Source organism: Protomyctophum bolini, assembly GCF_963924005.1.
Source record: "Protomyctophum bolini genome assembly, chromosome: 4".
Classification (NCBI taxonomy): Eukaryota; Metazoa; Chordata; class Actinopteri; order Myctophiformes; family Myctophidae; genus Protomyctophum; species Protomyctophum bolini.
Window position 1 is genome coordinate 41,253,882 of NC_137865.1, and position 26,628 is coordinate 41,280,509.

General features: G+C 43.6%; 1 protein-coding gene across 1 annotated transcript in view; it reads left to right on the top strand.

Annotated features, from left to right (window-relative positions):
* Nucleotides 1-7,568: 7,568 nt before the first annotated feature.
* drd4a (dopamine receptor D4a) overlaps nt 7,569-26,628 on the top strand; it is a gene marked incomplete at both ends in the record, with an annotated part of 44,196 nt that continues 25,136 nt past the window's right edge. Inside the window, 3 exons of the mRNA XM_080762221.1 lie at nt 7,569-7,817; nt 15,314-15,426; nt 17,821-18,386. Coding sequence (XP_080618347.1) covers nt 7,569-7,817; nt 15,314-15,426; nt 17,821-18,386 — 928 coding nt within the window. The remainder of the gene's footprint in view (nt 7,818-15,313; nt 15,427-17,820; nt 18,387-26,628) is intronic.

Sequence of the window (26,628 nt, forward strand, 5' to 3'; positions counted from 1 at the left end):
CTAAGCAACCACTTATATTGCTCATGCCAGTGGCCGCCCCCATGTTTCAAGGGCTTATCCCCAATAGAGAATTTCAATCAACAAAGACAGTTTGAGTCTGACCCGCCTCTAGTTCGGGAAAGTGTCTAAAGATGGGCTCGCGCGGGCCCTTATAGGGGGGGTTGGGCTGCATCTGCTGAATTCCTGGAACCATGGAAGTCCGATGTTTCGTGCTTTAAGGATTTATCAAGATTATAAAGCACATAAAATTACAATTAAAGTGTGGGTGATGCATGAGTGAATTTATGGAGCTCTCTCTCCGTCTGATTCCCCTTCCAACCTCCTCCCAAAAATAAACACCATTCCTAACCAACATGACAGTCTGTCTCGCAGATGGTTTTCATCCGTATAATTAGTCTGGAAGCGATTCATTGGCCCTTAATTAGATGCACTATGCCAGGGGTGCGTGATGAAGAGGGCGAACACATTGACGCCGCGGACAAGGAGAAGGTGGAGAAAGAGGACGGGGAGGAGACGAAAGAGATTTAAGGGCTCACTCGGGACGGGATTCTCTTCCATCTTCTGCTGCGTGCATGCATGGCAGGCACGTGCACACATAGACATCAACAGGGGCTTAAGCCCCTGCCCTTTTACCTGTCTGTAAAAAGAAAAATCACACCTGTGTGAACCGAGTGGTGCAACTCCCCTCTCTCCCCCCCTACCCTCTCTCTCTCCTTTTTTCCCCGAACTCTCCTGAACATGAACGCAGCATTTTGCATTGAAATAATTTGTGTATAGACCAGAAATGCAGGTCGTATACGCCGCATCTCCATGCAGTTGCTAAAATAGCAGCTCTACAAGCTATCAATGCGTCATGCTGCGACGCGTTGAGAGCTTCATGTATCTGCTTTTTTGCACGTCCCTGGTGTGTGGTGATGGAGTGCCCGCTTCAGCCACCATGTTGCGGTGTAAGCAAGCGAAGCGGGCCCTGATTCGTTTTGACTGGCCGTTTAGGCTGGCCATAATTCCAACCGCATGCAGCCTGCCTGCTTTCTTGTTTGTCCTCCGACGACAGTGCAGGCACGTTTTCCAAGCTCACAGGAGCACGTCCCTTATGTGGGCGACTGGCCGCACAGTGACACATTCCGAGCTTGTAGATCTACTATTTTTGGCTATGAGGCAATAGTACAGAAGAGAATACATTTAGCATCGGGAACAACACTGCCGCTCTACAACCAAGAATAGCATAGGTCAAGGAAAGCGTGTGGTTTCCCCTTAAATATAATACGGGATTACGGGCAGAGGACAGCTCAGTTGAACGGAGATTAATGGAGTTGGAAAAGTGAAAGAGGGGTTTTTATAGACTCCCCCATGCCTTTTAATTAAAGCTGCAAACCATCTTTTTTTTTTTTAAATAAGAGAAATATGAGAACAAAGAAAAGGAAAGTAGGGAACGTCGTTAGACATTCCATTTTCCCTCCCTGCATAAGTAGGAGACTCATACCGAAAGCCGGCGTCAGAAAACCGACTTCAGTACATTACAGCAACAGTAATACTGATGAGAATAGATCTCCCAATTCCTATGGAACTGCTGTAATCAATAACAATTTTGAGCAAAGCAACGTGCAATGAACGGAAAGGTCACCCAGCGTGGTCACTATTAAAAACAATAACAGCGGCTAGGTCAATACTGTAGGTTAACCCATTTTGTGCGGGAACCCATTTTGATGTTAGCATCATGTCGTGCTTTAGCTATTTAAAAATAGCAGATCTACAAGCTCATATCGCACCACCGAGTGTCGCGCTACGAGCTTGTAGGTCTGCTATTTTTGAAAAATCGAAGAGCGACTGACATATAAGATATTTTTTGAATCTGATCTCAGGTCAGAATGGAAAACTGTCAGGATGTAGAAGACATTTTTAGAATCTGATTTCAGGTCAGAATGAGTTAATTGAGAAGGAGTCAGTCACCACAACAGACTAGATTGATTTAACGTCACGCCGTCACGCGCTGGAGGACATTCACATCTATATTTAATTTAACCGGTCGGTCACGTCCATGTTGAAACGCAATCAATTCCCAAAGGCCATCTACAGTGTAAATATGATATATTGTGATTCTGAAAGGATTATATCTAATTAGCACAATGTAAACAACATGCAGCACCCCTGACACATGCGCGCGCAGCCGCGCACACACACACACACACACACACACACACACACACACACACACAGTCAGAGGACCTGGTCATGCATAACTGAGTGGGTCGTGTGTCATCATCTTGTTCATGATTGTCGATTCGTCATTGTTATTGTTGACGGGGGTGCCCACAGTTTTTTTTACTTGAGACCGAATTTCTAAATGACTCAAGCTCAACAAGCAAAATGGCACACTTGGAGTTGGAACACACTTGGGAATGGGAAATACAGGTGGAAAACTTTGAACTGATACTGATGTTTGTACTTGAAAACAAAGTATTGCATTGTGGGTTTGAGCTGAGGCCCCTTTTTGATGTCAATCCATCAAGTCACCTTATAATTCAAGAGGCAGATGCCAGCCACCCTGGGAACCTTGTCGTAGACTAATAAGGACTATAAGGACTCTACTATACAGCTGGTGGTTCCCAAACATTTTCAGCTCAGGACCCAAGAGAGAAATGCGTGTCTCCCCGGGACCCAAAAGTTTAACAACGCACGCACACACGCACATGCATGTGCACTCGCACACGCACAAGCCCTCAGCCTTGTCTCGGGGCGAGGCCGCACCACACGATGCCAAGGTCAGGGCTATGACAAAACAGGAAAGGGCGCACACCAGTGTGGGTGAGGTGCTGGCCTTTAGGCAGTAAATAAGTAAAAATTAGAAAAAGGCAGCAGACTCGTAGCCACGATGCTGTATATGTATTGACAAGAATCCAACATTTTGACCTACAGTGTAGGTCTTCTTCAGGGAATAGACAAAAGGTCAGGGCTATACACACTCCCACAGATGCAGTCAATACCTGCTCATCAAGAATAAGATATTACATTCTTTTTTTTACAGTATTATTTTTAATAATATGTTCATTTTCCATTATGAGCCACATATTCTTCTGACCCATTAGGGCTATTAGAGCCTGGAAGGTATCTGTGTCACTTTAGCGTTTAACCACTTCACCATATTATTATTAACCATAATTTATTATTACTAAAAAAATATTATTTTATACTTTAGCTATTAAAAAGCAAGGCTTTTGCACACCTGCAGGCGACAGGTGCGTAGGAGAGGGTACGGTGCCCCAAAAATGAAAAAGGAACAAACACCCGCACACTGTCTTCAACTGCAGTGACCAACTTTTATTCCAGGGAAACTGCAACGTTTCGGCCTTCATCAGGATATCTTTACAGGCTATCTTACATAAAGATATCCTGATGAAGGCCACATAGGCCGAAGCGTTGCATACTTTAGCTATTAAAAATAGCAGATAGCACAGCCGTCCGAGGCTCAATACTGTAGGTTAATTGAGAAGGAGTCCGTCACCACAACAGACTAAGATTGATTTAACGTCACGCCGTCACGCGCTGGAGGACATTCACATCTATATTTAATTTAACCGGTCGGTCACGTCCATGTTGAAACGCAAACGATTCCCAAAGGCCATCTACAGTGTAAATATGATATATTATGAAAGGATTATATTGAATTAGCACAATGTAAACAACATGCAGCATCCCCGCATGAGTGAGAGCTGGCGCACGCGCGCACACACACACACACACACACACACACACACACACACACACACACACACACACACACACACACACACACACACACACACACACACACACACACACACACACACACACACACACACACACACACACACACACAGAAAACTGAATCCATTCTCTTCGGATCAAATAGTAATCTCAGCAAGGCAGATGGCTTCTTTTTTTTTTACTTGAGAGCTACTTTCAAAATGACTCAAGCTCAACAAGATCTACCCACCAAAAATATATTGCTGAAAATAGTTAAACAATGTACCTGCGGGGGCTTTGGAATAGCGGCAATGGCATATAAGACTAACGCACTTGGAATGGGAAATACAGGGGGAAAACTTTGAACTGATACTGATGTCTGTGATACAATACTTGAAAACAAAGTATTGCATTGTGGCTTTGAGCTGAGGCCCCTTTTGATGTCAATCCATCAAGTCACCTTATAATTCAAGTGGCAGCTAGATGCCCATCTTATTTATTTATTTTGCATTTAAATAATATATATTTTAGGGCATATAATGTGGTCTACCTGCACTGCCTTTGTGATCTACTGGTAATAATAATAATAATAGCTTGAATTTATATAGCGCCTTTCATAACCCAAGGACGCTTTACAAAATGTATTAACAATCAAAAACGATATGCCATAAGCCTGAGAGTGTATTTTCAAGGCAGCCTTAAAAGAGTCCTGCAGTGTTGGAGCATGGAGGAGAATCTCTATTGGAAGAGAGTGGGGGGGGGGGGGGGGGGGCTGCCACACTGAACGCTCTGTCCCCGAAGGTTCGCTTGACTGCCTTGGGGACAGAGAGGAGGTCCAAGTTTGTGGACCGTAGGTTCCGTGTCACGGGAGATTTGTGGAGGAGGCCTGAGAGGTATACTGTGGAGCTACAGGGCGTTTTGACATTTGTAGGTGAGAAGGAGGAGTTTATAATTATATTTGTCAAGGCCCTTGCCCTCAGCCTTGTCTGGGCGAGGCCACACCACACGATGCCAAGGTCAGGGCTATACACACTCCCACAGATGCAATCAATACTGTCATCTGCACATCAAGGATAAGATATAAAATAAAATAAATTTACTGTAATATTCTTAATATATGTTCATTTTCCATTATGGGCCACATATTCTTCTGACCCATTAGGGCCTGGAAGGCATCTGTGTCACTTTAGCGTTTAACCACATTACCATATTATTATTAACCATAATTATTATGAATTAAAGAATATTATTTCATACTTTAGCTATTAACTGTAGGAGAAAACTTTCACTTACACAGGTGCGTAGGCCAGTGGATATTAATGAAAGCAATAAGGTACACAGTGTATTTGCTCGGTAGACCTACATGAGTATTCTCTTATTTAATGAAGCAACGTTTCGGTCCCCGAGTTGCCTGAGGAAGGTCCGGAGGGACCAAAACGTTGCTTCATTAAATAAGAATACTCATGTACCGAGCAAATACACTGCAAATACCTTATTGCTTTGATATACTTTAGCTATTAAAAATAGCAGATATGCAGTACAAGCTTAGCACGGCACCGAGTGCCACGCTACGAGCTTGTAGATCTGCTATTTTTTAAAATATATTCTTTCACTGTAGACGTTTTTAACTCAACTCAAATATTTGCTTCTGGGAGGTCCCTGGAACAATATATTTTCAGATGGGGGGGGGGGGGGGTCCGCGAAATACAGATAATTCTGGAGGTCCTCGACATGAAAATGTTTGAGCACCACTGATATGTTTTTCAGAAAATGGTCATGGTTTAGAGAAGACATTTTGCAGAATCTGGTCTCAGGTCTCAATGGGCTGTTGTTTATGCCTGTGGCCCCCCAGGGCCTCAGACAGCCAGACTCTTCAACATAATATAGGCCTAATATAGACGTCCGCCCCTGGTGGTCATGACTGTGTCATGACATACCCTATAGTGTTTTGGTGTGTATTGGAGCAACTGTGCCCTGTGGCTAGTGCCCTGCGGGGTGAAGTACAACAGTGTGCAAACACAGCAGCAACATTCGTGAGCTGCTGTGATAGGAGATGGATATCAAACGGAACACAACCACCCTAAAGACTAATCATTACAATTGTATTCCTGCATTGAGTGATCTGGGTATATATAAATTGATTTATTGGAGATTCTGACTTTCAATTGTACATACATTTTGTTTTGATTGTTTGAATGTTCCACTTTTTGCTTTGGCACAAAAAAATACAGGAAAATCTAAATGTACAGGGGTTTTACATCAATATAATAAAGTGAGAGATTTACTGAGCTACAAAAAAAACTGGTTCACGTTTATGCGCTCACCACCGCGCACATACGCGCGTGTGTGCGTATACGCGCGCCGAAAAGCCTGGTGTATAGCCTATATCAGCCGTTAGTGAATGTGCTGCACTGGATGGAGGCACGTGTGGCGCGCGCACACACACACACACACACACACACACACACACCACTTGCCCGACGAAGGCACCTTATTAATTCCCACGCCGTCGCTTGAAGCGCGTCATCAGGTTTAACTTTAAAGTAGCCCATTATTAAAAAGTTAAACGATGTGAGAGTGAGACACTTTTGAACTCTAGTATTATCCACAATTAAATCGATGGAGAGAGTGAGCGCACTCTCCTAAATCGCAGGGAAGTTAGTTGAACTGAATTGTCACTTCAATAATGGCTCTAGAGTCTATAGACTCTAGCGAGGTTAAAGTGACCGTTTTTCTTCTATATTATGACCAGTGGCGCTGGGAGAGCACAGGCTGCCTGAAATTGAATTGAAACCAAGTGCAAAATTGCAAATCGGGTCGCGCGCGCTGGCTGGCATCATCATCATGACAAATATTTGTCGGTATGTGGCGTAAATATCACGCTTCATGTGCACCCCGAAAACAAAAGCATGAATAATTCAGACTTTAATAAGCGTTATTATTTCTGCATAATGCAGCAGCATATATATGCTCAATGGTGTGCAGCGACGGCGAGCAGCTATATCCTCCAGTGTGCCCCCGAGTGGAGGAAACAGTTTAGGCTGTTATAATATACCATACATCAACCTGATGATGATGATGATGATGTGAATGACTTAGTGTCCATTCAGGGCAAACAGAATTCCTCCTCCTCGGTGGATTTTATTTATAGCTACACACAGCCCAGTTCATTGAGAGGAAACTGAACCCAACGGGGGACGTGAGCACAAAATCCATTATACCAGTCCAGACAACACTATTAAGCAAGCCCCCCCGTCTTCTTTTTACGCGCCCCGTGCGCCCCTGACTGACACATGGGAGGCTGGAGCATGCATGCGCTCACTGACGGCTCTTTCTTGTGTCTCTGCCTTGCGCGCCTCAAGGACGCCGTGGAAGAAACGATACAGTATAGTGCAGGCACGTCGACGCACGAGTTAGTTGCTCCTGTGGTGTAAGCGGCTTTACGCAGCTAATTTGGAGGGCTGGGAGACTTGGGAGTGGACCCGATAAGCCTTATTGCTTCCTCTCTCTCTTCGCTGGAAATAAATGGACCGTGGAGAAGCGCGTACGGAACAGTGCCGTGCCAAACAACAACAACAGCAGCGATCTCGTTTTTCGTTTTCGGAAGAAACCGTTGAACGAACTTATTGCGGCGCGCATGGATGCTGCATGGACTGCGTCTTGGCTGTTGTTGTTTTCTGGTGATGCATATAGTCCATCATCATCACCACCACCAGCACCAAGGGCTCTCTCTGGCACTTCCAAAGAATGAAACTTCGGAATGTCAAACGAAACCGGTCCCGGTCGTCGTTAGTCTGAGACTATGCCTACTACATGACAAGATCGGACAGCAGCTGCCCGCAGAAATGCCAACCAACCTCATTGTTGTCTCAAACAACACCGACGATGAACTCCTGGAACCCGGACACAACTTCCCTGCCCTCATATTCGGAGTACTGCTGATTGTGGTCGTCATTTGTGGAAATATGCTCGTGTGCCTTAGCGTATACACGGAGAAAGCGCTGAAAACTACTACGAATTACTTCATCGTCAGTTTGGCCGTGTCCGATTTGATGCTGTCTGTTTTGGTCTTACCCCTGTTTGTTTATACTGAGGTGAGTGCATGGTGATGACGGCAATCGCCAGTCTAATCCATAAGTCTGTTATGTTATTATCTCGAAAATACAAAACTTTACAGCACTCAGTTTCTTAACCTATAAGTAGCCAACAGTTTGCAATTTATAGTAGGCTACCGTATTCTCTAAACAATGATAGATAGATGAATTGTTAAGAATGTAACATACATAGCCTATATGATATAGATTAGAGAAATGGGAATAAGCATGGCTATATTAGAGAGAGAGAGAGAGAGAGAGAGAGAGAGAGAGAGAGACTGACTATAGCCATCTGCACTTTTGAGTTAACATGTGGTATTCTATCAATGAATTAAATATAAGTAGCCCAGGCCACACACACACACACACACACACACACACACACACACACACACACACACACACACACACACACACACACACACACGCTATGAATGCACTGACTCATGTCATTTGGCACATGCCATCTACTGTGGCCCTGGACAGTCTTATATGACAATGTGTTAGTGTATGAGGTCACACAATAGGCCTTCATGGAGAAAAGCAACCAAACGGTGCTGTCCCGAGCTGAACACACAGACATCATGAGTCGTGATGACACACCCTACAGGCCTATTCATACTCCAGGTTCAGGTGACCACCGTTTGGCTAGTAAAAAGCACACCTATGTGAAAGGAGGGGCGCTCTTATCATGTTGCATGTTCTCCCCGTGTCCCCTAAAGCGTAGGTACCCTCACAAAAAACATGCAGTAATCCTGGTCTCTAAACTGCCTCCCCCTGGCCAGCCGGGGCGCCTCATGGAGGGGAAAGGAACTGGTTGGAATAACGTGTTCCTTCCACGCGCTACGTCCAACCAGGGAAACTCCCCCCTGTCAGGTGTAAACTCAGGCATGAAGGAAGCATGAGTTCAAGTCCGTTGCTCTCCCCTTGTCCCCCATATATGGGGACTAGGTTGGCGGAGGGTGTGTAGAGCCCAGGATCACATTAGATGATTGACACAGGGGTGAAAAATGGGTTACAAAATCGTGGGATAATTTTTTTTAAAAGACAAAATAAATCACACCCGAGTGAAGTGAGGGGAGCTCTTATCATTATACATCATCATCATCTCATGAACAACTGAATGTATGTGATTGGTTGGTTAAATTTATGTCATATTTGGCAGACATTTGACCTAATTTATCCTTTCATTGTCAATGGCAAATATTGAGACGTGTGGGGACAAAAGCTGTGTGAAGGGAAGGGCACTCTTATCATAGTACATGTCATGTGTCACACATATGACGTAAATTCTCCATTCATTGTCAATGGGTATTCAATGTTTGTGTAAGACAAAAATCTACACTGTAATCGCTGAATATAGCGCCCCCTAAAAAACAGAGAAATGTGATTGTGTGAGCGGTGACCAAGCGTGACGTCATGTTGTAGTTTTCGGTGGCCACCTGGAGTATATGTGAAAGGAAGTACAATATGAATAAATGACGGCAGTTAACTAAAATAAAACCAATGTGCACAAAGCAATTCCGGACAAAATTAAACGAACTGGACAGAAAGTCCCCATGAGTGACGTATTCACATCATGCGTTTGTCACAGATGTTTGTTTGTCAATGTTTTTCTCATCTCTCCCTTTCCAATCTGAACCAATCAGTGCACTCACTGTACAGTCTCGTTACTTTGCTGGCAACGTTTTGTTGGCAATGTTTGCAATCATCTAGCAATTTCAGATGATTACACACATTGTGAGGCCTCAATCACACGTATCAAACACTGATCAATCAAATGTTTGGTCATTTTTGGGGGGTTTTTTAGGTCACCACGATGCTTTTCCAATGGGGTTCACATACATGGTTTGACCAAACATTTTTGTTTGATGGGGGGGAGGGGCAGAACACCACCAGCAATCAGCAATCAAACACAAATGTTTGATCAAACCATGTGACTCCCATTGGAAAAAGATTATGGTGGCCTAAAGAAAACTAAAAAAAATGACCAAACATTTGTTTGATTGTGTTTGATACGTATGAATGAATGAGGCCTGAGAGCAACTCAATGGCCATGATGTAATTGATCATGTAAACATCTGAGCTAAATATTGAGCATGAGACGAGACTGTCAGTCATCAGAACTCCCTCCTGCATGTGTTAGAGGAGTCTCTTATAGCGCATGCTTATGTCTTATATCATGCTTCTATTGCATCATGCATGTGCAATACATTTGAGACACACACTATAGGGCTGCAACGATTAATCTTAAACTATTATTCAATTAGTTGTCAACTAATTTAGAAATCACACACACACACACACACACACACACACACACACACACACACACACACACACACACACACACAGGTTCCATTAATGTTCATTAGCTCAATGTGATCAGCATTCTGTTGCATCCTGATAGCATTTATATTACCAGCTGTGTTCAATGCCTCAGGATATCACAACCATGCATATTATTGAATAATGTCTTTTAACCCTCATTTTACCCTCAGCCGTCATAACAAATGTGATGAGGTCAGCACATATGGGCACATTTGGGCAAGTGTCTATGGCCGTTTTTAGCCCAAGGAGTATCTTTCGTGCAAAACTAATGCTTGGAATGGATTCAGAGTGATGAAATTGAAACCCCCTAGTTTGAGACGTTACATGCTATTTAAAGCATGATGAAATTTAGAACATTTTGCCATATATTGGCTGTTGATGGTACCCCAACTTTCAGCAGCTGTCAAAAATTCCCCCTAGGGTGGTTGAATATAAACCAATATGGGATATGTTAGTAGACACCTTTACAATTCTTAAGTAAGAAATGTATTCCCAGATTTGACATTATACTGATAATATTCCCAGACTACATAGAGCGTTGAGGGTTTGTGTGAACACAAACATTGTCCTAACACAAACATTGAATGCCACTGACAATGAATGGCCAGTTTTGAGTGTTTGTGTTTAACACAAACATTGAAGACAAAAGTGAGGACGCAATTTGTGATTGGCCCGGAATGAGATGATGTATGATGATAAGAGTGCCCCTCATTTCACACGGGTGTGATTATGTCAAGTTTAGACTTAAAGGACCACTTCACCACTTTTCAACCTATCTTCATATACTAGTCCTCACTAATAATCATGATAAAATGGCTACCATCTTTTTCTACTCAGTCTGTGTCTCATAGGACTGTGGGCAGTTCAGAAACCCGTCCACCAGTGACATCATCGATGGGGAATCCAAGCTATTAGAAACTGCAGGCGTTCTAGTTCTGAAAAGTTGCAATGCGAAAATGCAAGCCATCGTTCTCTAAAATCTAAACATTTTTGTAAAAGAATATTGTTTAAAATAAATTTGCCTAACGATGATGTCACTGGTGGACGGGTTTCTGAACTGCCCACAGTCCTCGACTGAGTAGAAAAATGGTGCCATTTTATGATGATTATTAGTGAGGACCAATAATATTATGGGTTGAAGTGGTCCTTGAAGTGTCTTGCTCAAAGGCACTTTGGCCTTAGATACAGAGTTAAACAACAGATAAACAAGGGTAGGTTTGTGGATTGTGAAGATGGATTGTGTCTTGTTTACTGAAGCAGAATATGGCATCTGTTGTCTAGACATGTTGGTGGTACAGGTCTTGCTCAAGGGCACTTGAACGGTGATTACTAGGAGGGCGTTTCTGATTCGCTTCGCTTCCCCACTCAAAACTTTCACAGCCCAGCTTGAGATTCAAACAGTTGACCTTCCAATTACTTGCCTTGTCTCGCTCTGGTTCAAACACTCGCCACTCATGATTACGCCCCAGAATTGTTGTACAAAATCATGTGTATGTCATGTAATGTCAATAGTGGTCACATTGGCTGCACACGGTACGAGACATCCCATTAAATGTATATATTTGATTTATCAACAATCAACCATCTTCTCAGTTGTGATACTGGCCTCAATCTGACCTGTCTGAGGATAGCTTGTCCTTTTCCGATCGATTTCAAAGCTCCTACTGAGCATGCCGGTAAAATCATAGTGCCTACATAACCCTACTGCAGGACATGCACACCACATCCAAACTTCTATGTCCGTCCTTGTCTCCTGCTCTTTATCTGGCAACACAGTAATCCTGTCCCGAGACCCCTCAACTATAGCCAGCCATAGGCTATGACGCACACTCGCATGCACATATGCACGGACAACACAATGTACCTGGGAAATTGATCAATAGTAAATGGTGCATTTATATAGCGCCTTGTATCCAAAGTGCTTTACATTGATTGTGCATTACATTCCCACATTCTCGCGCACACACACTGAATGGAGATGTACGATGATAGGAGCGCCCCTCACTTCACAATGGTGGGATTTTTACCTAAAACTTGTGATATGACAATAGAGATGATTCAATGAGATGAGAGATGATTTGGTGTAGATTTTAGAAGGAAAGAGGGGGACAAGTAAGTACAGACCTCTGGTGGACTGCAGACCATGAATGAAATATATAGGATTTCAGTGCTTAGTTATATTAAGAATGGCATTCATTCCGTTTGAACCATCTTCTCTATGAAGAAAGGGACAGCCGCGTCAGGGCAGTCAACTGGAATAGTAGCAGAGAGCCATGAGGGAGTCCCGGCGCACACCGTCTTCACTTACAAAGCTTCACTCACAAGGTCACTTTGACCTTCATCAGGCTTCATGATGCCTGATGATGGTCGGAGTGACCCAAACGTTGCATTTACAAAACTCCTGCTTTAATTCTCCTACTAAGCCTTTTTTCTTTTCTTTTTTTTAAATATTTTTTTATCCCACGATTTTGCAACCCATTTCTTTCACCCAGTGTCAATTATCGAATGTAATCCATGGGCGCTACACTTCCTCTGCCAAACTGGGGGACTGACCTCATGCTTCCTTCTATGCATGAGGAGTCCAAGCTGCTTATTTTCACTCCTTTGAGTGTCCTTGAGCAAGACGCTGAACCCAATTGCTCCCGACGAGCAGATTGGTGCCTTGCAATCGGTGTAATGGTTTATGTATGTGTGTGAATGCTGGGTGAATGTAATGCACCATCTATATGTAAAGCGCTTTGGGTAAAAGTGCTATATAAAATGCACCACTTGACATTCTACAAGCTTATTCATGAGATGTTCATACAGCCAGCAGGTGTTGCTGAACATGTCAAAAGCATCTCTATAATACCTATGCTGTAGGGAAGAAACCACCTAACTCCAAAATGTTCATTTTTCAGGAAATTAAAAAGAAAAAAAAATCAGGAAATTAAGAAAACCTTATGTTTTGAAAACAAAGCAATACTGCCTCATCAAAGTTGGTGTTGTGAGTATTGTCAATGACTTGCATGAGAGGGGGAGAGGTGGTGGAGGCAGCTGCTTTAGCAGACAGTTTGAGGGTCCAATGGAGTTAAGAGGTTTTGTCCAAAGTGTTCTTTACTACCGGTACTTTCCATTGGTTCAATATTTACATACTGTAGATTTAGATTACACCTTCTGAAATACTTGGCTTTTAAATATAGCCTAATTATACCCATACATATTCATTGTACGTAAAATTACGGAAATAACAGATTTACATGAAAGCTCACAACATGCAAAATCACCAAATATCCCCTGTGGTTCTCAAAGTTTGAATTACTCGCAATATGAGCAGCAGAACGAATAATATCACATGCAGTGAACCTCGCAACATTACAAGCCTGTGTTGCAAACAGGATGGCGGTTGGCCTTCAGGAAAATTTATTCTGAGACCAGCTTGTTATGCAAATTATGGGTGAGAGTGGTCAGACAGAAAATATTTGGAAAAATCCAATTAAGACGGTGCGCGGATGACAAGGGAACCCTCAGAGTCCTGTATTGTCTCCTTGTGTTGCAGTCCTGCAATTTACAATCAGCCAGAGAGACAGCGCAGGCACACTTTAGCGCAGTCATGGGCGGAGTTTACGGGGGGCATGGGGGCCGGGGGTGGAAATGAAAAAAATACAAAAAAAACATCCAGGTTAGTTACTCTCTACTATATTCCACTCAGGTTTGTTGCTCGTTTGATTGCCAATCGGCAACACTGTTTCCAAACAAACCAGAGAGAGCACGCTAGACTGAGAGAGAGTAGCGTCGGAAACCCAGACGTTTTTATTTCCAGGGAGAACGCAAACATCGATCACTCTCTGCTTTCTGATCGTCTGCACCTTTGTTAAATTGATGCACACACACACACACACACACTCTAGATTCTCCCGGCGGATCTTGCCGGGAGCTGCCTATGCCATAGAAAGCATGCATGGACGCCAGGCTAGAGAGAGAGAGACAGAGAGAAAGTGTGTGGGGGGGGGGGTTTTCCAATTTGTGGTGTCTGGTGTGCCAGGTAACTTAAAAAATAGGCATAATTGGTGGCTAGAAGCATCTGACAACTGCATCTAATATAAAAATCACACTTGTGTGAAGTGAGGGGCGCTCTTATCATCATACATCACATTCCGTGGTCAGCCAAACAAATTAATCATCACAAATGTCATTCAGGCCAATCACTTTTGGCATCTTCACTTTTCTGCTCTCACTTTTTATCCTCAATATGTGCTGAGCAAAGTACATACACAAACAAACAGGCAAAGTTGGACATAGGAGTGGCTAGCGCCCCTCAAAAATAAAACATAACAGTGTAAACAAGAAGTCACTCTTCTATAGCCTCATGTGTTATTATAACTTCAAGAATAACTACTTCAAGACCACAGCGCTTCATCGTTTACCCTTGCTATATAGCCAAACTAACATTCCTCGCCATACCCGCCAAAAGGTTATCACTTGTCTGCCACGACCGTAAATCGTCGCGTTACGGCAGCCGCCTATGGCCTGAAATGGACAAGAGAAAACAAAAACAGGTGAAAAATGATCCGATCTCCATAGAGTCCCATAATGGCCGCGATCTGCACATTCTCCTGTGTGTGTGTGTGTGTGTGTGTGTGTGTGTGTGTGTGTGTGTGTGTGTGTGTGTGTGTGTGTGTGTGTGTGTGTGTGTGTGTGTGTGTGTGTGTGTGTGTGTGTGCGTGCGTGCGTGCGTGCGTGCGTGCGTGCGTGCGTGTGTGTGTGTGTGTGTGAGACCAAACATCTAAAGGTCAGTCTAAATGGAATCTCCGCTTGGCCAGTTATGAGGAGATAAGATGGAGAAGATGAAATATAGGCAGAGAAATGAAGGATAGAGGCTGTGTGTGTGTGTGTGTGTGTGTGTGTGTGTGTGTGTGTGTGTGTGTGTGTGTGTGTGTGTGTGTGTGTGTGTGTGTGTGTGTGCGTGTGTGTGTGTGTGTGTGTGCGTGCGTGTGTGTGTGTGTGGAATAATTATGACTTCATGGTAGGATCAAGTCACATTTCAGTATGTCAGAATAATTGGAATAATTATGACTTAGTGGTAGGATCAAGTCACATTTCAGTATGTCAGACTCGTATGTCTTTTTGTTTTACTGCTCTGAAAGGTACACACCATGATCTCTGCTCTGCTATTCATTCCCCAGTTCCAGGACGGTACTTGGTCACTGAACATGACCGTCTGTGATGGCCTGATGACCATGGATGTGATGTTGTGCACAGCCTCTATCTTCAACCTCTGTGCCATCAGCGTTGACAGGTTGGTTTATGTTTGACTGTTACCTAGCTCTGCTATGGGACCATGAAACAGTCTGACTGTTACCTAGCTCTGCTATGGGACCATGAAACAGTCTGACTGTTACCTATACTCTGCTATGGGACCATGAAACAGTCTGACTGTTACCTATACTCTGCTATGGGACCATGAAACAGTCTGACTGTTACCTAGCTCTGCTATGGGACCATGAAACAGTCTGACTGTTACCTATACTCTGCTATGGGACCATGAAACAGTCTGACTGTTACCTAGCTCTGCTATGGGACCATGAAACAGTCTGACTGTTACCTAGCTCTGCTATGGGACCATGAAACAGTCTGACTGTTACCTAGCTCTGCTATGGGACCATGAAACAGTCTGACTGTGCTACGTCGCTACGTGACCGCTAAGTGTTGTGCTACAGTACGTGTCCCTCGTCAACATTAATTAATTTTAGAAAACAACACAATTCAGTTGAAAATATGTTATTCTTCTCTCGATACTTGCCAATTGCATAAATCTTCAATCAGACTTGAGTCAAAACGAATTGACTGAACTAACTTGAAGTAACCTCGCCTCACCAGGCTTTCCACCACCTCGGAGGAAAGCCTGGTCTCTGTTTCAAAAGTCTGTATGATCCTCTCGGGAGTGGATGATATCGTTACGTCATGTTGTAGTATTGTTTTGTAGTCAGACAGGCAGGAACAACAGGCGGCAACTTCCTTTTCCCTCAAACCGATTTTTCTCAATAAAAGCTACAGGCTACGAGAGCATAAATGAAATGGTGCACTGGCTAAACTAAGCCTTTTCTTCATCAAAATGCAGTAAGTGTGGCCTTTGGATAAACTATATCGAAATGTTCTGGCTTAGGCATAGTGTCACTTGCTATCGGTTGTCAGCGTGTGTACAGAGCACTTGGTAAAGAACCTTGACACAGAACCTTGACACAGAAGTTATCTGAACCTTGGTTCAGATAACTTCAGAATGCCATATTATAATCTCCTAAACTATGGAAACCCCGGCCAAAAGCTTATATTTATCTTGAAAGGTCTCTCCAACCCACAAGGACAGAACTACTGACACACTGTCACTTCTTATCTGCTTTGAGGAAGGCTATGGGCCAAAACGCGTTAGCCAGAATTAAAAGATTTCATATCTGAGGCCTCAAGTGTTCTTTTATTTTTGGAGCCCTGCCATTTTTCACTTGGGTGGTTATTTTTTGAACAATTACACAAACTACTTTAAATTCAGGTTGCAATGTAAACCTTCAGCCTACAGTGCAGCTTCACAGACATGAATACAAATGCTACCAGCTGTTCCCCTCCCATCGGGGACCAACAATACATACAGGTGCTGTTCACATAGCAGTGAAAAGGACCTTATTCGCCCTTACATGATGTGTGCCCCACTGCCCACGTCATGACTCCACAGTTTTGCTTTGATTGTGAAAAATTATGACCTTTATGTCTAAAAGCAGTAAGTGCTTTTAAAGCACCGACTTCTACAGAGATGACGTCAAATCCACTGTGAGTAACTGTCAGTACTTGCTCTCTGGTCATTAGTTTCATGCGATGTAATTATGTTCCCCTGTTGCTTTATGTTGAGGGACGACACTGTGACCTGACATTCTAGAGCTCAGGCTGATATTTGTACAGAACATGGCACAACTATACAAATGGATGTTTTAGAGGCGACTGACACTAATACTTACGAATGCTTAATGTTAATGCAATGTAAGTCTGTAAGCAAAATTATCCCTATAAAACATTACGTTTCTCTCTGTGGAATTAGTGTATGCGCTTGGCGCCTACTCTGGAAATGGACGATCCCTGTGGCCCCCATGTTGGGAATCTTGGGATGGGTTTGAGAGTCTCAACATGAGTTTGTACCAAAAGGTATCATTTTGCTACAAGTTGAATCATAAAGTGGAATATGTGAACAGAAAATGTAGGATATATTGTATTACTTGTGCAAGCAAAGCGTGCAAGTACTACAATCGGCTGGGTATGTATGTATGCCGGTGTAGTCCACCGGCAAATAGGGGACGGTGATCGGCTGGATATGTACTGTATGTACAGTTACAGTATGTATGTGTGTATGTTTGCTCATACAAACTACTGTTCATAGAACATTTCATGGTAGGGGTTCAATGCCTTGTCCAAGGGCACTTCAGCGGTGGTAATTTTAACGTGCCGGTCCGGGGATACGAACAAGCGACCTTCCGATATCAAGACAACTCCGCAAACCGTTCAGCCACCGCTGCCTCAGTATAGGTGCAGGTTAAAGTAAAACACTGTTTCCCGTGTATGGTTATAGTCTGTGCAACAACTCCTCTCAGACATGTCATGTCTACAGTGTGTGTGTGTGTGTGTGTGTGTGTGTACTATACCGCTGCAGGTTCATCGCCGTGACCATCCCTCTCAACTACAACCGGAAGCACGTGGACCAGCGGCAGATCGCCCTGCTGTCGGCCACCTGGGTCATAGCGCTGGCCGTGGCCTCGCCCATCATGTTCGGCATCAACAACGTGCCGAACCGCGACCCCGGCGAGTGCAAGCTGGAGAACGACGACTACGTGCTCTACTCGTCCGTCTGCTCCTTCTACATCCCCTGCCCCATCATGGTGCTCCTCTACTGCGGCATGTTCCGGGGCCTCCGCAACTGGGAGGAGGCGCGCAAGGCCAAGCTGCGGAAGAGCATCCAGGCGTGCCGCAAGCTCCAGGAGTCGGGCACCTCGCTGCCCCCGCTGGTGGCGGCGGCGTCCGTGCCTCCGCCGCTGCCGCAGGCCGTCCTCATCGTGCGGGATCTCTCGGACAACAACATCAACATAGAGCTGGAGCATCCCCCGAGAACGGTGAGGACGCTGTCCTACAACGACATCAAGTTCGTCCCCAACGCCAAGAAGAGGCCCAAGATCAACGGCCGGGAGCGGAAAGCGATGAAGGTGCTTCCCATCGTAGTGGGTGAGTTTGGCTGCTTGTTACGTTTACACTTTCAGGCTCTCTTTCAGGCTCTGTGCATAAGGGTAGTCCTGGGTTCTCCAGAAGGGAGCCATACCATTGTGACCAAGCGGGTCACAACCCAGGACACAGGCAGTTGTTCTCAAGTAGGCTGTTTACTCCTCCTAAGCCAGGGAATTGGTCATCAAACACTGTCTCCGTCATTAACAGGAGCCAAAACTAACATGTAGGCTATCAAGTCACAGAGTGTCCTCAATGTGAATCCTATAACCTCAACTAAACAGTCACTGTATGACATTAAACATCCAATTCTAGCAGGCAGGAATGTGGAGTATTTTGTGGCTCTGTCTGGACCTAGCCCAAAACCTCTACGAGAGTCTAAATGTTTGGGCTAGTCTGGACCCAGCCTCTCACTGCAACAGAGAACACAAGCACATTAGCTTCATTATATACACAGCAGCTGTGCTTCATTTAATTGTCACAATCTGCTGCAGGTGCGCCTGTGAGCTGGCAAAGCCAGCCCTGTCACCCCACTCACAGACACCTTGATCCCGCCCCCTGCCACAACCCCCTTTTCCTGTTGAGGTTCACTTCCCCATTATAGCTCGATCTGTTCGATTGGCTCAGCAGCAGATTTGAACCGGAAATTGCTTAATGAAGGCGAGACTCAGATGTAGGACCCAAAATGCAGAACAGATTACTAGCCAGAGGCAGAACAGGTCGAATGAAGAGGGATTTATTCTCCCAAAACCCCAAACCAAAAACAGTATCATACACACAGGACTGAGAACACTATACTACAGAACACCATAACAAGATCTAGAAGCTAGCAGGGAACAAAAGGAACCAGGGTTTAAGTAGACGTGGATGGAGCACCATACACATAAGGTGACAATCAACATAGGGATAGGCTGGGAAACTAATGGCTCATTCATAGTCTGGATTTTTCGGTGGTGGGGTGACCACTGCTACGGTGAGGTGGTGAGTAAAAACAGCGAGAAGGGCTGGAGCGGTGGTTTGCTCTTCACCGCGGCTCGTGATGTCATGTTGTAGTTCGGTGGTCACCTAACCACCGAAAATCCAGACTATCTACAAGCTCGTAGCGCGCCACTCGCGAGCTTGTAGATCTCCTATTTTTTTAAAGTCGTGAACATGTGGCGCAAATCTTTGAATATTCTTTCAAAGCGAACGTTTTTAACTCAAATCTTTGCTTCTGGGGTGTCCCTGGAACAACATATTTTCAGATAGGGGTCCGCAGCCAAATACAGATAATTCTGGGGGTCCTTGACATGAAAAAGGTTGAGCACCACTGACATATAGACACATAGGTTTTTCAGAAAACTGTCATGATTTAGAAGACATTTTTTAGAATCGCCCTCAGGTCAAAATGGGTTAACCATGATGAATTCATTGAAGATACCTGTCCTTGGCTCTGGTAAATAGCCTACGTAAGGGGGGCATGTTTTTCAAAACAAAAAATATATAATTTGTTTTGGGAAATGATGTAAAGTAAAATGAAAAAAATTGCATTCATACATGCAGTCACCCAGAAATGTTATTTTCATCAAAATAGACCATCCATCAAAGACGTGTTCATGCAGACACAATGACAGCTAGGTGTCAGACACAAGAGAGGTGTGTTGGATGTGTGAATGCAGCCCAGTAAGGTCAATAGGGCATATGTCGATCATCTAGTCATAGCATTGACTAGACTCTATAGTCTAAACAAAAAGTGTTTTTTTGCTAAAATATTACAGCTACTCTAGTCACTATAGAGTAGACTCTATAGTGACTAGAGAGGGCAGTCAACATTCCAGCCCCCCGCTCCTCCTCCTCCCCCAGGGCTGGACTGGGACAAGAATTCGGCCCGGTCATTTTCACGTGAATTTGGCCCAGACCGGCCCACCACAACCAGCGCGCAGATACCGTAGCAGAAACTCTACCACCCGCTCCGTCGAGGGCGCACACATAAACAAATACCACCACTTTTACAGAACAATGATACAAACCAACAGACAATTACACAACCCTTTGTAGAGGGTTTATTTGTCACTCACTGATACAGGTACAGTGACAACTGTGACATCATCATGATGGCACTGGCAGAATGGCCTGCCGCCTATTGGCCTGCCTGCCTGTCAAAACCCCCCCCAGAAAAAACAGTTTTTTAACAATGGTGGCCCTACGGTCGCAGCCCACCGGGAATATGCCCGGTATGACCTGTGGCTAGTCCAGCCCTGCCCTCCCCTCACACATGCACAGCGGCAGATTATTTTTAGTTTTAACTCAAGACAAGACCACTTCCTTTGTCCATGCTTTGCTGTTGTATCTTTAGTTAACCAAAGTAAAATCCAGTAATCCACACGTGTCATGAGGCCATGTTAACCACTGACCAGGAACACTGTGCAGTGCAAGCTAAGTAATGAACAACACCAGCTGGACATGCTTCAGTCGTTAATTGTGTGTGTGTGTGTGTGTGTGTGTGTGTGTGTGTGTGTGTGTGTGTGTGTGTGTGTGTGTGTGTGTGTCACTCTCCCTGAAATGAAACTGAAAGGATGCACAGGACTAATAATGCACAATATATATATATATATATACTGTATATATGGTGCACGACCAAAAAAGTTTGGAAAACACTTTGTTTTGACCAAACAATATCACTCTTAGAGCAGGGGTTCTCTTGTTATTTATTATTTATTTATTAGCACGACGCATTTCGCTGTGAGCTTCGTCAGGTGCTATATGATATCATAAAGCACCTGACGAAGCTCACGATGAAACGCGTCGTGCTAATAAATAAGTTTGATGCAGTAAGTTGTCCGTCTCTGTTCCCTGGAGTGTGCAGTCCCTTCCTTGGAAGGTTTTTCTCTTTTTTGATGTCTATGCCTGCTAACTAGACTTGCACCTCCTACAGGTCTTTTTGGATGTGCAGGAGTCCCTTTTTTATATATATATATATATATATATATATATATATATATATATATATATATATATATATATATATATAAATACACACACACACACACACACACACACACACACACACACACACACACACACACACACACACACACACACACACTTTATGGTATATCTCCCAAAATCTGCCGGGATTGGGAACGCCTCACTATCCCCCAGAATTAATTCACTGCTGTTGCTCTAGAGAGGGAAGTCTGGAGCTCTCTGGTGGAGCTGCTGTCCCCGCGACCCGGTTACAGATGGATTTATACTTAGTAATTTAAATATATATAGCCATTGCTGGATATGACAGATTTATAATTCATGTTTGACATAATAAAACAGCAAAGCCCCTTTATATTAATATATGAATATGAATTATAAATCAGTCTTTTCCAGCAATGGTTATATATATATATAAATCAGTTTAATGCCACCTACTGTAAGTATATCAATTTCTACCATTTCTACTTTGAATCCTAAAGTAACGAGGATGCACAGTGGCATATGCAAGAATAAATTATTACGTTGGCCTGGGAAAATCTGCCTTGGCACACTGTGTGCGGAAAATGGAATTATTGAATTAATTCATTATTACCTTGGCCTGGGAGAATCTGCCTTGGCACACTGTGCGCGGGAAATCAATTAATTAATTAATTAATACCCCTCATTTTTTATTAATTAATACTCATGTTTGCCTTCAATTTCCTAAAAATATTAAGTCAGGTGTCTTAGAGATTGACAGGTGTAATGTCAGGCTGCTACAAGACACTTCATCCCATCACATTCTCCAAATGTAAAAACAAAAGTAAAAATCACACCTTCTTCAATGTTTGTGTTTACACAATGTTTGTGTTAACACAAACATTCAAAGCTGGCCATCCATTGTCAATGGCATTCAATGTTTGTGTTAACACAATGTTTGTGTTTACACAAACCCTCAAAGCTGGCCATAGGAGCACTCCTCAACAACCATAAAACAACAACATGCACACTCTCCCAGGCAGCCTACTAGTAGCCTATTGAAGTATTAGTGTTGAGTATTGAAGACTCCAGAGAGTGTAACAACAGCTAGTTTCTTTCAACTCACTTCCAAATTACAATTATTAGCAAGATATAGCACCAGCACCCCATAGCATAGCAGCAGACAACATGGGCACAATCAATGAAAATCCATTCAGCTAAAATTACAATTCAATTCTGACCTTTGATGTCTTCAAACTCGTAGTAATCCATAATCAAGGGCGGACGCTGTTGTGGAGTTGCCCAGTAAAGTCCTCAGGATACAACTGTTGTTGGCCTACAGTAGGCTAGCTCCTCTAGGCACTGCATGCTGACTTCCTTTCTTTACAAAAACTTTGCAATAGACGTTTGGCATTGTGAGGCTAACATTTAAGATACTCTCAGAGAGGCTTCTCATTAATATTTATATCATAAACAAAGACCAAGTTTGTGGGGTGAATGAAGACAAACAAATCTGCCACATTCTAGAAACAAGCACATGATGACAGGCCTCAGGCAGGCATGACCAATCAATCTATGCAGGTACAGATGGACAAACTAGACAGTGCCAGTGGCTACGGATTCAAATTAAATAATTCAATTAATAATAATAACTGCCATATTTTGCTAAATTTAATGCAGTGATTGCATTCACATTATGTTATGCAATGACGCTACTGTCATCATATATTAAAAAATATATATATCTTATTTTTAAGTGTAACAGAATGCTTCAAACACAAAAAGCGGTTCTTCTCGCCCTGGGTCTTCAACAGGGGGTCTGTGACCTCCTGTTGAGTCTCACGACTCTGATGAACACCGTATAGAACTATAGGTGGTAAATGGTGTATTTATGCACTTTTATCCAAAGCAAACGTCAGTCACTACTATTTATACTAGCACCTGAATAAAAACTGTCCGAGCTTCTCCAGTCCAGGGTCTTCTCCTTCTTCGGAAACTATTGTACCTGTTCAGTCAGATAACCCACGAATAGAAAAGTGCGCATACTATTTTATCTTGCCTCTGCTATATTTTCAAAAACACCCGGAGGTAGATCCTATTGGTTTCACCGATCTGAGCCTATTCGGAGGGGAACATTAGATGAATAGCAGATCTACAAGCTCACAGGCTTGTATATCACGACGGAAAGAATACGATAGTGGATACAAGCGGGTGACTGACTGGTGTCCGACCGTGTCTCCTTTAGGGAGAGGGTGAGACGTTGTCACATGGGAGAGAATTGGAAAGGAGGTGGTTCGGGCATCTAGTGTAGCATGTCTGAGAGGTCATTTTGACCGCTTTTTATTATTTTGAAGTTGATTATCTTTGCCCATGAAGCTTTCAGAAGGTTCCCCTTCCATCATCATCCATCACCATTCCATCATCTCAGACCTTTTTGACATCTAAAACATTTTCTAAATATGAATTTAAGCACATATGCTACTTCTGTCTGATTTTACTTCAGACATGCTAGTGCCAAGGAGATTATCTCCAAGCAGGCCTTAGAGCGCCTTGGGATCCATATGGGTTGTGAAGGCTTGGCAAGATGAGAAATAAAATAAAATACAATACATATGACAAACAAATGTGATGTAAAGTGAGTAACCACATAAAAAAGAGAAATGTTGACTATATATTTTATCGACTTGAAGTGTATAGGAAAGTGGCTGATTTACTGTAGAATTCATTACTCACACAAAAAAGTTATATTTTCAGTAGCCATTCGCAACAGTAACAAGAGACTACTCCGGGATGCTGGCCTTAGAGGGGAATGTGCAAGCCATATCTGATCCTAAGCTATGAACTGATGCAGAATTAATATGCAAAACCAATTTGGTGAAGAAACAGGAAGCTGTCACACTGTGTGTCGTCTTTTCACTGCTGCAGATGTTTTTTTGTTTTGTTGTTGTTTTTTATTCCAATAGGTTTAATAGGACTTTAATAGGAATGTACTTATCCTCTTGCGCAGTAGTGAATTTGGCCATTCTGCTTGATTTCCTGCCTCAATTCTCTCAAGACAATAATGTCTTTGTTTGAAATCTTCAGTTTCTTAGCAACGAGATGCATTTCTGGATAAAGGTGTTCTTTTCCCTGGTGCAAAAAAAATGACTAATAATAATCTCACAAGAGAAAACTGATATATTTTTTCCTTCTCTCAAATCCAGTCATTATGTCAGCCTACCCTGTCACGGACGGCCAACCTCCACTTTTATTTGGGGAGGGTGTAGACAAGTCAACTACATGTCTCCTCGGGGCATATGCATATGCAATAGGGGCGGGTGAAGTGTGGCTGCGCCAGGCTAACACAGCACAGCACAGCACATGATGTCACATTATGCTACTTAAAGTATAGTGAAATTTGGAATTCTTTGCCTTATATTGGTTGATAATGGTACCCCAACTTTCTGAAGCTGTCACAAAGTTGCCCAAGGGAGTTGGGTTGGAACACATTTTTACACCTTTATGAACACATCTGTGAAGAAAGCTAGTGGTAAGCTTTTTTTTTGCAGATTTGCCACAACTTAAGCTAACTTATAATGTAAGTAGCATTATGACTTGATCTATCATAACCACTATAAAATACCAATTGCCGTACATTATTTTATGGCAACGGCAATTGCAATTGCCGTAGATCTAAGGCAATGGTGCTAAGTGTATTAACTTTCCCGCTGCTATCTACGTTTGTAAACGTAGCGGCTATCGGTACCTACTGGTGCTATCGATGCGTATGTTCGTATAAGCAGCGACCTTTTAGCATAGCTCCGGTTAGTATCGGAGAGCCTCCGTCCCCCACCAGCTATGGGATTTATAAATCCAGCTCCATTGAGCCTCCATTATAAATTATTATTTTTTTTTTATCCCACGATTTTGTAACCCAGTTTTATTTTTTCACCCAGTGCCAATTATCTAATGTAATCCTGGGCGCTACACTTCCTCTGCCAACCTGGGGGGGCAGCGGACTGACCTCATGCCTCCTTCTATGCATGAGGAGTCCAAGCTGCTTCTTTTCACCTGACAGAGGGGAATTTCCCCGGCCGGACGTAGCGCGTGGAAGGGACACTTTATTCCGACCAGTTCCTTTCCCCTCCATCAGGCGCCCCGGCTGGCCAGGGGGAGGTAGTTTTAGAGACCAGGATTAAGGCATGTTTTTGTGAGGGTATCTACCCTAGGGGACACGGGGAGAACATGAAAACTCCACACAGAAAGGCCCTTTCGCCAACCCCCGCCTCGGGTATGGGCACTGATGACGTGGAGGAGGCAACACGCCACCAGTGCCCACAGCGTCCCCAGCGGGAATCGAACCCAGGACCTTCTAGCTGTGAGGCGACAGCACTACCAACTGTGCCACCGTGCCCCTTTATAAATATAAATTATAAGGTTCGAGCGCTGTCCATGGTGAGCCGTCGCGCAACCGACGATCGTAAATCATTTGTGAGTTTGTATCGCATCGCTGAGCAGTGAGCACATGTAACTGGTTGTAATGCTAGCTAAGGGGGTCTGAGCTAATGCGAGTGATCACTGTGCTCATAACAAAAGCCCCCACCACCCTGAATAAAACGGAAAGGAAACAAGGATCGTAGAGTTAAGAGCGGACGGGTGGCATTCCTTATAGGTGTGCTTATGCTGCCACCTAGTGCCAGCGAAAAAAGTTAACAGACACCCTGACCAACCTGTAGGGGGCACTAATGCAGTGACTGAGATTGCTCATCACTGCTGGCTTCCCAACCCACGAATATGGCCAATTGTGTCCCGTCCAAATAAACAAAAACGTGTTTCTTTGAAGCGCCCAGCCAATCTTTACTTTCCTGTTAAAAACTAAAATGGGCCTGTAATTAGGACCATTGTTGGTCCTCTAATGAGTAGACATGCTTCCCTTTAGCCCACATTGGCTTATCATCCTGCGCCTTAATCCTAAATCCAATTATGTAAGACTTTCCCTGATGGCTGTAAGACCTTGGGGGGAGATTTGCCCAGTCCAGTCACGAGTAGTGGCCACCGGACTGCACCTTTCCTCGGCCGCATGAACCCAGAGAGAGCCACTGCAGCTACAGTACCACCTTTTTGTACCATATCCAACATGATGGCTCCTTTGACCTTTTAGAAAATAAAAAAGAGCAACATTTTTGGCAAGTTTCTGACAGTGTTGTTGTTTTTCAAAGATAACCTTTTTAAGTATGCTATATTGCCCTACACCTGTCACTAGCCTTCTGAGGTGTGCATCAGCCTTTTGCTAATGAGAAAATAAGGAAGAAAATACAGTCTTAAATGACACTGAGCCAGT